The sequence below is a fragment of the Opisthocomus hoazin genome, chromosome 12 (genome assembly GCF_030867145.1).
Source record: "Opisthocomus hoazin isolate bOpiHoa1 chromosome 12, bOpiHoa1.hap1, whole genome shotgun sequence".
In the NCBI taxonomy this organism is placed as follows: Eukaryota; Metazoa; Chordata; class Aves; order Opisthocomiformes; family Opisthocomidae; genus Opisthocomus; species Opisthocomus hoazin.
This window is the reverse complement of record NC_134425.1, coordinates 23,448,343-23,460,520: the sequence shown is the minus strand read 5'-3', so window position 1 is coordinate 23,460,520 and position 12,178 is coordinate 23,448,343. Positions and strand designations below refer to the sequence as shown.

Here is a 12,178-nt window from a genome sequence, read left to right as displayed (position 1 = left end):
ATAACTTTTTCCATCTGTAAACAGCATTCTTACAATGCTTCTATGCATATTTAACCCTTAGTAATATCCAATGTATCTGCCAACTGTTTACTAGCTGGCGTTAAAATAAGTGTTCCTGTGACTGTTTAAACACCAGTGCAACCTTTGATCCAAATAAGGGCTTCAGGAGAAGATGCACACCTCACTTGTACAACACAAAAAGAAGTCACGAAGGTAACAGCCAGTCTCCACGCACGGTGTGCTGTTCTCATCACCAACATCTTTCATAAAAAAATTAAATTGCCAGACTAGCTGCTCCTGTGAGGTTACGAGAGCCTCTTCTACCTCCTGCTATGCCACGTGTGGGTACTAGCAGGAGACTACACCTTGTTCACGCGAGGTTTCTGGCTACGGGGAAGCTTTGAGCAGACCACAGAGAAAAGGTAAACGCATCAAATTCTAACCATGCCAGCGGTGAAACAGAACGATTCCCTGGGCTGCTGGATGGATATGCCACTGAGCACGAATCTGTGTCAAAACCAGCGCACGCCGCATAAGGTCTTCGACAAGGAAGACACCTGTCAGGCAGAAATCTGAAGCGTCCAGTCTTTGCAACTTTTAAGAAGTTAAAATATAAGTCAGCACTTGGAATCTGTGGGATTTCACTACTTCCCTTTCATTCACCATTTGGTTGCCAAGATATTATTTACACCGGTTAGGGCTGAGGCAGCAACAGCACCACCAAGAAAACAGCGAGCTAGCACGGATTCGGCGCTGGTCTCCAGTTCCTCCGCTGTTCCCAGGAACGCGCTGCAACATTCTGACACCAGGAACACTTCGCAGAAAGTACAGTATTGCTTCACAAGTCCCCCAACTCCGTCACCCGAGGTTCTAAACATACAGCAGGACGTTTTCAGTGCCGAAGAGCTCTTGCTCTGCTCCCCTACAGAGACCCCCACCCTCCCGGGGATACTGCCTGCAATACTGGCAGATACTGGTCACGCAGATTAACTAACCCTAAAATACTGGATGCAGCATAAGAAGCTATACAGGAAAACATACTATTATCCGTAAGGCACGATTCTAAGATTCTCCATCATATTTGAGAGGTCGTGGCAGTCTGGGGAGGTCCCCACCGACTGGAGAAGGGAAAACATCACCCCCATTTTTAAAAAGGGAAAAAAGGAAGACCCAGGGAACTATAGGCCGGTCAGTCTCACCTTTGTGCCTGGCAAGAGGATGGAGTAGATGCTCCTTGAAACCATGCTAAGGCAGATGGATAACAAGGAGGTGACTGGGGCTAGCCAACGTGGCTTCACCAAGGGCAAATCGTGCCTGACCAATTTGGTGGCCTTCTATGATGGGGTTACAGCATTGGTGGACAAAGGGCGGGCAACTGGACTTGTACAAGACATTCAACACTGTCCCAGATGATGCCCTTGTCTCTAAATTGGAAGGACATGGATTTGACAGATGGATCACCAGCTGGATAAGGAACTGGCTTGATGGGCGCACTCAAAGAGTTGCAGTCAATGGTTCGATGTCCAGGTGGAGACCAGTGACGAGCGGTGTGCCTCAGGGGTCGGTACTGGGGCCAGTGCTGTTCATTATCTTTGTTGGTGACATGGACAGTGGGACTGACTGCACCCTCAGCAAGCTGGCGATGACACCAAGCTGTGTGGTGTGGTTGACACGCTGGAGGGAAGGAATGCCATTCAGAGGGACCTTGACAGGCTGGAGAGGTGGGCCTGCATGAACCACGTGATGTTCAACAAGGCCAAGTGCAAGGTCCTGCACGTGGGTCGGGGCAACCCCAAACACAAGCACAGGCTGCGCAGAGAGTGGCTCGAGAGCAACCCTGAGGAGAAGGACTTGGGGGTACTGGTGGATGAGAAGCTCAACACGAGCAGCAATGTGCGCTGGCAGCCCAGAAAGCCAGCCGTATCCTGGGCTGCATCAGGAGAAGCGTGGCCAGCAGGGTGAGGGAGGTGATTCTCCACTCTCGTGAGACCCCCCTGGAGTCCTGCGTCCAGCTCTGGAGCCCCCAACATAAGCAGGACGTGGACGTGTTGGAGCGGGGCCAGAGGAGGCCACGAAGATGATCTGAGGGCTGGAGCACCTCTCCTACGAGAACAGGCTGAGGGAGCTGGGGCTGTTCAGCCTGGAGAAGAGAAGGCTCCGGGGTGACCTTAGAGCAGCTGCCAGTGCCTGAAGGGGTCTACAGGAAGGATCAGGAAGGATGGAGAGGGGCTTTTCACAAGGGGGTGCAGTGATAGGACAAGGGGGAACGGCTCTAAGCTAAAAGAGGGCAGATTTAGATTAGATATTAGGAAGAAATTCTTCCCCATGAGGGTGGTGAAACACTGGCCCAGGTTGCCCAGGGAAGGCAGTGTCCAAGGCCAGGTTGGATGGAGCTCTGAGCACCCTGGGCTGGTGGAAGGGGTCCCTGCTCATGGCAGGGGGGTTGGAACCAGATGATCTTTAAGGTCCCTTCCAACCCAAACCATTCTATCATTCTATGATTTGAGCATCACTATCATTGCATGACCTTAACTGAGATGCATGAAACAGGATCAGAGGATGGCTGCTATAGGAATGGAGTAACTCCTTCTCACAGCAAAAAAGATGCAAAGACAGACTGGACATTACTTGCTAAACTGTAATTCTTGAATACGATACATTAAGACAAAGAAATCTTAATGTTTACTCAAAAATACAGGCTGTCCTTACTGGGCGTTCTCTGGGCATTTGCACCTTTCGCATCCATCCTTTGCGGGAAAGAAAATGCTGACAGACAACACAGAACGAGTGGAAGTCTAACTAAAACCCAAGAAAAACCACCATGTTGCTTTATTGAAAACCCTGAGGCATCAAGCTAAATCACTGTTTGCAGAGTCAGGAGAGAGACGAATAGCTGAATGTAACTTAATGTAATTAAACACACACTAATGGAATACAGTTGGCAGGGTCCCTCTCAATCAGCATCACACAAGCCACCATCGAGGAAAACATTTTAGTCTGCAAGATTTGATGCTTTTTTTTCTCTCTAAGAGCTTGAGGACTGCCACGAGGTGTCACTGCCAGTGCCTGTACAGAAACTTCCACGTTTTACTCCACTTACATGAGCGCTGGGTATTAAAATCAAGGAAATGACTCACGGTTGCCCATCCATACAGGGAACACTTAAAACATTGGTGAAAAGGCATGATATTAGACAATTTCATACGAGGGAAGATTAAACAGACCAGAATTCTTTTGCTTGGAAGGAAAGTCCAAAGGGGAAGAGGAGCAGGGTGTATAAAATCCCCAGCAGTGTGAAGAAGAATAAACAGGGAATGATTCTTTGCAGTTTTTCACCATGAACGTATTAGATGACAGCCATGGACATTACCAGACAGAAGATTCAGAACTACTGAAAAAGCTCCTTTGTGTACACAAAGCCAAGTTAAACGTGGGATTTGTTGCCTTTGGATACTGCGGAGGCCAAAGTATAAACGAGTTCAATAAACCATCAGAAGGCTTTCCAGAGCCCATCTGAAGCTACCAAACCCAACAGCCTCGTGCAACCCTCAGCTCAGGAACGCCCTCCAACGCCAGCTGCCGCAAGCAAGGGTAGGAGACCCTTTCCTGTACGCTCCCCTCAAACCTCCTCTGCTGCCGGCCAGCAGCACGGCAGGCTGTGCGGATCCGTGGCCTGGCTGAGGACCAGGCCCTTACGCTGGCTGAGCTGCTCCTTCGTTAATAAGCAGACAGAAATGAATAGCTGGGCCCAGTCCTGCAACCCACAAACACGTACACCACTGCACGGTGCAGCGCTAACGAGGCAACACGTTGGCACCAGACGCTCCCTGATAAACTCACCCCGCACTGGTACAAGGCTGATACACCCTTCTGCCCAGGCCAGATAAGAGACACGACGCCAATGAGACCCACCTGTCAGAGGCACTGGCAAATCTTCAAAACTCTTCCACTGTGTAAACACAAATCTGGCCTTGCATATTCTCATATTTAGGAAAAAGTAAACTGACATATTTAATAACTGAATTGTGGTGTGACCAGCATCATATTCTCCCGCTATCGGCTGACTGTCTTCTTTCCTCCTCGCTAACTCCAAGCGTGAATCCAAGATAGGATAAGAAAAATAAACCGTGCGTGCTACTTGTTATCTGAACTAAGGATGTGCTAACACGACTCACTTGCATTTACACTGGTTATCAGCCCTTTGTTTAAGATGATCACTTTCTCGGGCAGAGCACAACCACCCACCACAACATGAAAAACATACTGATGTTCACTTCACAAACATATTGGTGTTTACTCCACACTGCAAAGGGTTCAGGAGTGCACAACATGGAGCTGCTCATCTCAGCTGAGGTGCATCTCCCTGCACGAACACAAGCCAATCCCACAAGTACGCCTTAGGGAAAGGATGTCAGCCTCATTCCTTTCTGGGAGGAATGAGACAGAAAACACAACCTCAGAGAAACAGGCTGAGGCGCACGTTACAAATTCTAACCCACTCTGTCCCTCTCTCCAGCGGCCATTTCAACTAACCCTCCCTGCAACGCTCACGAAAGACAACCGTCCTTTTCTCATAGGCTGCCATTTGATCTCAGCATCATCTTACGGATTTATCCTCTCCTCCTCTTCTTCAGACAAAGATTTTTTTTTTTTTGCAGGCTTAAACTCGAGAGAGAGAAAGCATGCAGATCTGGCAACTGCTCTAAAACATGTTTGCGTCTCCAGAGCTTCTTCCTTGTGGGAAACTAAAAAAAACACACCACGTGCCAAGATACCCCCAAGTGAGGGATGAAAAGCGAAGTAGCAACGACAACGCGTATGAAGGAAGCCTCACCTCTGCTGCCATGAAAGCCAGCGTGTGCATGCCATGAGTGTAGCCAACAACACCACAGACGACGGCTAATCCGCAGCAGGACAGGAGCATGGCTACCAGCAGGGCCAGGACTCTGATGTGGCTGCTCATGGGTGTGGTAGGAGAAAAGGAGAGCTGCAACACAAACACGTAACAGGTTTATAGGAGCGCTTCACCCTCCCTGCCTCCCACAGTCACCTCACCAGATGAGTCCTCACTCAGCAAAATCTTTTGCTTTCTAGAATAAAACCAATTTCACGACCTCAACTATGCAATGTAGTAATAAATGAGACAGAATAAAGCTAAAACCACACACCATCCCAAAGTCTCGTTCATCTCGCTGCCACTTACGCTCACCAGGCTTTAAAGCCAGAAGGGACCATTACAATTATTTGATCTCATGTTTAGATCATCCATGCCAGAAAACCACGGATGCTTTCTCACGCTGTAGTTTCTGCATCAAATCCACAGCATCTGCTCAGGATGAACACGCATTTTAGGAAAACACCTAAGCTTAATATACAGTCTTTGAGCAATGACAGTAACTGTTCTAGCAATTTTCCACCTTACAGCTGATCTGAATTTGTCCAGCTTTACCTTCCAGGCTCCAGTTCTTCCAATATCATTTTCTTCTGGAAGAAAGACATCTACCCCCAAAATTCAACTTGTGGTTAGAGACTGCTGGACAGAGTCCACTGAAAACAGCCGTCTCCTTCAACAGCGTATGTAGCACGTCAATTCTCTAAACTACCTTAGCAGTAGGCTACACCTAGGCTGCCTGAATCGAAGATGACCTGGGAGGCAAAGTATCTAGCTGGTCCATCCCCTTATTTTCAGGGCAGGGAGGGGAAGAACAGGACAAGGAAACGAGGAGTTGCCCAAAGCTTCACTCTGGTCTGACTGATGAAGTTGACTCCCGTGTTTTGTTTTTCAAACTCTTTCTATCTGGTTCAGTTCCACATCCCCCGAGTTTGCAAGGCAGATCACACAAGTACCATTTGTCCAAGCAAAGAACTACAACACATGCTTTGAATGCAGAAGGAATATAACCATGATTTCTTCCCATGTGAGTTTTGTTCTTTCACAGCTTTCTGAAGAACACTAAAAATACCAGGTGAGTGTCTTGTTCACTTCTGTTGCAATTTTCCTAACCCCAACAATCTAGTTTCCAGCTTAGTGCTTAGCTACTTGTGAATGAACAGGCTTTATCGGATATTAATTAAAAGGAGTTGCAAAGCACAGAGCTACCAAAAGGAAATTCATGGATTCAGTTTAGTTCAAACTTTTATTCCGGGACAGAGGAGCTGAGAAAAATGCATGTCCGTTATGGATGTTTAAAGGGCGAGATTTACTGTTCAAATTCCAGTTCCTTCTTCCTCGCCCAGCCTTCAATTTCTGCGTCTCTACTGAAATTATTCCTGGTATTAACAAAAACTGGGACATAGCTTATGGATAAACTTGCACTGTATGTTGTAAAGACATCAGCAGTCAATATTTGGTAGATGTAAACGAGCTTGAAACCCGAGCACTGAACCTGCAGAAACAGGCTTTACGGGCCAATCCCACAGGGCACCTATCTAAGGGACGTTCTGTTGTCAAGAGGTCTTCACTAAGGAGAGCTATGAAGACACCTCACAGAGTTATGCAATAGTAACTCCAGGGCACATACAAGGAGCAATTTATCAAAGAAAATAAGCACCTTCAGCTCCATCTGTCTGCCGGGAAAACCGAAGGAGTAAAATTGACATTGCACTTAAAGCAAGTATTCGAAGCTACTGGGAGGTGAACGCGTCCAGCACCGCAGGGTGGGGAAAAGGTCTAAGTGATCTGTTCGTAACCTGCCAGGAGCCAGTGCCCGAACCAGAAACAGAATTCGCCCGCCCCAAGAGACAGCCCGTAATCAAAACTTACATATTCAAAGCGATCCTTGCAGAGCTGAACCATAAGGTGAAGAAACACAAGTCCAGAGAACCAGAGGCACCACATCACCACTTCTTCCACTGTCTGAACATTCAGCACTCCGAAAATGAAGATGAACTTGTAGAAAATGAAATTCCAGAATTTATCCTTCAGATGCTGTGAAGGAAGACATTCGGTTACGGCAGTGAAAGCACCGACAATCTGCAGGCAGGGGAAAGAAGGAGGGAAAAGGAGAAAGAAAAAAAAAAGACGGAAGCAGAAATGCGACGATACATTAGCAAAAGCCTGCTGTACACACCTTGGAGAGTATCTGTCACCCTTACTAAATGAAAAACCTGCTAGAAGTATTAGCAGTTCTTAGTATCTATCTAGTCTTTTGTACCACCGCAGCATAACTGCGCAAGAGAGCGCACAACGTAGTTTCCTGCCATACTTCTAAAACTTCTTAGCACAAACCGAGTTCAATCTCAGTTTGATTCTCCACGCGGAAGCAACACAACTACCGGGCTGCAAACATCCAGTCCTCTTTGCTAGAAGAACCACCACGGTTAGTTATACAAGACGCCCCAAATAGCCTGGCACCTTGCTTCCAAAAACCTGTCAAAAAGTACAGATGATCAGGAAAACATGACAACGTCTGCTCGTAAAAAGCACAATGCCTACAGCGGAGAATGAGACGGATGAGCAATGAAGAACAAATTATTCCCACGCACAGGCAGCATGAAAGAAACAATGTGAGGGTCTCAAGCAGCAGACAGCAAGCCAGCTTCCTTGAAATAAAGAAATAAAACGTTTTGTTAAAGAACACGATGAAATCACCAGGAGTTTGGTTAAGACAGGCCCAGAATTCCTTCAGGGTGCTGCCATTTTTGGCTTGCCAATATGAATAACCAGCTTCCCTTCACGTGTGGACTGAAGCATCCTCCACTGTCCAAACGCACCTGGATCCACACTGCTACCGGTCTGCAGTTTTTGAGAGGATAGAGAACATGCTGGGAATTATCACTGGTTAAAATTCCACGACCTTCTGGTCAACATGGACTGGAAAGCAAACCTGTCCCAACGCAGTTTGATAGCACCTTGTGCTTAACACACTTCACTCAGAGGCTCCACGGGGTGAGAATCACAAACGCAACGGCTATTAATGAAGCTTTATGTGTCTCCACTCTGCATGTCTAAAACCCTCATTTTTTCCTAAAGAACTGCATTTATACAGCTTTTTTTTCTTTTTTCAATAGATGAACACAATTCAAACCACTGCTACCACATTAATCTTCTGCAGGATCCTGTTGTTGAAAAGCCTTCACAATCCTCCTGCTGAACTTTTAAACATTCTCACCCAGCTGAGGGGCAGGACTAAACAGCTTGAGCTTTCAGCCCTGCTTAGGTCCGTTCTCCGGGCACACGCACGCCTCCTGCCTCCTAAACCTGAGGGCAGATCAACCGCCCGCTCTGCGTCTGAGGACGGAAAGCATTTCTCCAGCAGTCAAGGCACAAAACCAGGTACAGAAGGGAACTCAGACCACGAAGCGCAACGGAGAAACGCTGCCAAATGCAAGCGAAATAGGGAAGACTTAATAAATATTCTGAGATGAGGGTGCACTCGTAAGAAATCTGATGCAGTTCATCAAGGAAGCAGGATTTTCAAGATGACCGTGGGCTTATAAAACACAACAGCAACAGCAAAAAGGAAAAGTTGCCTTCAGAAACAAACCGGAAGCTCGTGGCTGTGGATATCCCAGCTAACCATGAAGGCTTTCCTGGCAGACTGTTTTCTGTGTGGTTTTATCAGACATTTTCGAAAGCGAGAAATCCAAACGGTAAGATTCACGTTGCTCTAAAATTTACTTTTCTTGTGTACTTCCAGCACTCCCATATAGCAACCCACACCAGCCATGCAGCAAGAAACCGTGAACAGCCGCAGACCCCCCAGGCAGCGAAGAGCTCCTACCTGCCTCTCGCTGACACGAAGCGGGCCGAACACCAGGCACTGGATCACCTTCGCAACCAGCATCAGGAAGCAGCAGGCAGTGTTCACGAGCACCTGGGAAGAAACAATGCGGTCAGCGACAAACACGTCTGCCCTCTTCAGAAGGCGGGAGAGCAGGGGAGGGAAGGAGCCTCACAAAACCGACCATTGTTCACAGAACAGTGCGAGTTGCCTTTTTTTTTTTGGTGAAATTTAAGCCTGGCCTCTTCCAAGACACGTACAGTGGCTGAGAAGTCACTTCACTTTTTTTCTAGAAATACCAGCACGGCCAGCTTGCTGCACCAGTATATCCAGCGAACAAACCTACCTCTTCATGACACCTTTTTTTACATAGACTAGCGACTCTCAGCACCAATGAACACGGGGACAAAACTGACAGATCACCAAGATGCTCGTTTTGTTTAAGAAAACTCCAGTCTCAATCTGCTGCTCCACGAGCTTGATCCAGACATTGTCTCAAAACACTGTAACACCCCCCTCCTGTAACACCACCGCTGACGTCCTTCTCGGGGTGCACAGTGCTTCGAAGCAAAGCAGCAAGGAGCAGAGCACGGCGGCCTGGGAATGCCGCTGCTCACCTTTGGCAGAGACACAGAACCACAGAATGTTGGGGGTTGGCAGGGCCCTCTGTGGGTCACCCAGCCCAACCCCCTGCCGAAGCAGGGTCACCCAGAGCAGGCTGCACAGCACCGCGTCCAGGCGGGTCCGGAATCTGACCTGGGTAGAACACTGAACAGGGGAGGGGGAGGATGATGAAGCGGCCTCGCCCTCTCGTTGCTAAATGACATACAGCCACCTTCTCCAGCGCTCTTCATTTACGGTCCCCAGACCAAGCTTCACCAGGCTGAACACCTTCGGTACGCGCAAAACCCAGCACGCTGCGACGCAGACACCCGGCCACCACCGCCTCACGGACAGGCGAAAGCTCGATGGCAACAGCCCGGCCGGCTCTCCGACAGCCCCCGGCCCAGCCGATAGCCAGCAAGCCCGGGTTCAGGCACCGCGGGCAGGGCTGGGTTTAAAGAGCTACAGAAAATTGTATTTTTTTTTTCATTTTTTCTTCTTAACTGGGGAGAAGGCTTCCTCTCACCCCCATGAGTGCCAACGTTGTTGTCAAAGAGCAGGCGGCAAAGCTTGGGCCTCACACGAAGGCTTCGGGCTGCGCCGTGCTGCCAAAGCTTCGCCCCAAGCCCGCCCGTGGTGAGGCGGGGGGGCCCGGCCCGGGGACACCGGCCAGCCCCGCGCTGCTCGGCTCCCCCCCCCCTCCCCGCCCTGTCACGACAGGGCCACCCTCCCCCCACTCCGCCAGCCCCAGGAACCAACCCCCCCCCCCCCGCCCCCCAGGCCTCAGGGCCCGCAGCGCGGCCCCGCCCGGCCCCGCAGGCCGCGGCCCGGCCCGGCGCTCACCCAGACGCAGAGGCTGTCGGACAGCAGGTAGTAGGCGACGTCCAGGGCCCGCGGCCCGCCCGGCTCCGTGCCCGCCGCCCCGCCGTCCGGCTGGGCCCCGCCGGGGGCCTGGCTGAGGGCGCGGTAGGCGCCGAGGCCGGCGCCCAGCAGGGCCAGGGCGCTGAGCGCCGCGTAGGTGCGGAAGCTGGGCCAGGGGAAGCGCTCCAGGAACAGCAGCGGCATGGCGAAGCCCCCCCCACTCCGGGCGCAGCCCCGCCGCGCTGCCCCGGCTCCTGCGGCCTAGCGCCCGCCCCGCCGCCGCTCCGCCCCGCCGGAGGCCCGGGGAGGGACCGGTCCCAACCCCCGCGGCCCGGCTCCGCCCCGCGCTGAGTCACGGCCGGGGCGGGGCGGGGCGCGCCCGATCCCTCCCACCACCACCACCCCGGGAGCGGGCGGGCTGCGGGGCGGCGGAGCCGCTCACCCCGAGGGGCCCGCACAGCGCCGGGCAGCCGGAGGGGCTCGGTCGGCATCTCCGGCGGCAGGGAAAGCCCGAAAGTACCGGCGGCTTCAGGGTCAGACCCAAGAACCCCAACCCTGAGCGAGGGGAGAGCTGATCGCTCCCTGCAGCTGCCCGAAGGGAGGGGGCGAGGCGGGTGTGGGGCTCTGATCCCAAGGAACCGGTGACAGGAGAGGCAACGACCTCAGGCTGCGTCAGGGGAGGTTTAGGTTGGAGATTGGGAAAATTTCTTCTCTGAAAGAGTGGTCAGGCATTGGCCCAGGCTGCCCAGGGCAGTGGGGGAGTCCCCATCCCTGGAGGGGTTCAGAAAACGTGTGGATGTGGCACTTGGGGACATGGTTTAGCAGGTGTGGTGGGGTTGGGGTGACGGTTGGACCTGATGATCTTAGAGGCCTTTCCCAACCTGATTGATTCTGTGATTCTCAGATGGGTGAGCAGAGCCCACCTCATTTTTGCTCTGGAAAATACTTTGCCGATACATCCACGGAGTAAGGGAGGGGGCAAGGCACACTGCAAGCAGGAAGATGAAAGCACACACAAGCTACGTGCTCCAAAAAAAAAAGCCCGTATAATTTGACGACAGACTTTACAGAATTGGCAGAAGCTCTTTGTGTTTGTGCAAGATTCTTATCCCCTAGGAGGGAGCCAGTTCCAAAGGCTTTACTCCCAACTCGGAGCATGGTGGGGTTGGGGTGACGGTTGGACCTGATGATCTTAGAGGTATTTTCCAACATTAATGATTCTGTGATTCTAAATGCTCCCAGCATTGAACTTATGGCATTCCTGCTTGGTGCACACAGACAATGGTAGAGGCAATTACAAGTTATTAACCAGTTTGAGTCTCCCCTTCCCGCCATCGAAAGGTTGCTCACCATCTATCAAATCGAGCGCTGTTTACAGAATCACAGAATGGTCGGGGTTGGCAGGGCCCTCTGTGGGTCACCCAGCCCAACCCCCTGCTGAAGCAGGGTCACCCAGAGCAGGCTGCACAGCACCACGTCCAGGCGGGGCTGGAATATCTCCAGAGAAGGAGACTCCACAGCCTCCCTGGGCAGCCTGGGCCAGGGCTCCGTCACCCTCAGAGGGAAGAAGTTCTTCCTCATTCTTCCTTACTTCACACACATATTGGCTAGCCAAACTCAGACTGCTTTAAGATCTTAAGGAATTATTGTTTTGTAATGTATTGTGACAATGAATTGCAAATAAAAGGATTGTGCATATTTTCTTTAATCTATTGGGCAGGACCCAGACCACATTTTGGGTCTGGGGCGACTGGAGCAGTGGTATTTCACCAACGGCCAGGACAGTGATAGTATGTGGGGATAAACTGGGCTCGTGATTGTGACACGTCACGTAACCTGCCAACGCCAATATTCACCGCCCTTTACTAGAGGTAGACAGGCCACCTTAACTCAGAAAAGAAGAATGTATAATTTTCTATACATTCAATAAATAGCCCCAAAACCCGCAGGCAGGCAGGCAGGGGAGAAAGCAGAGAGCTGACACTGCGCTC

The 12,178-nt window shown here is 50.9% G+C and overlaps 1 protein-coding gene across 1 annotated transcript in view; it reads right to left on the bottom strand.

Annotated features, from left to right (window-relative positions):
* The window catches only part of AMFR (autocrine motility factor receptor), a 31,129-nt gene extending 20,723 nt beyond the window's left edge, over positions 1 to 10,406 (bottom strand). The window contains exons 1-4 of the mRNA XM_075433315.1: positions 10,170 to 10,406; positions 8,724 to 8,816; positions 6,764 to 6,928; positions 4,835 to 4,987 (exon numbers count right to left, since the gene is read on the bottom strand). Of these exons, the coding sequence (XP_075289430.1) occupies positions 4,835 to 4,987; positions 6,764 to 6,928; positions 8,724 to 8,816; positions 10,170 to 10,391 (633 nt within the window). The 5' untranslated portion in view covers positions 10,392 to 10,406. The remainder of the gene's footprint in view (positions 1 to 4,834; positions 4,988 to 6,763; positions 6,929 to 8,723; positions 8,817 to 10,169) is intronic.
* Between the last annotated feature and the right edge of the window lie 1,772 nt (positions 10,407 to 12,178).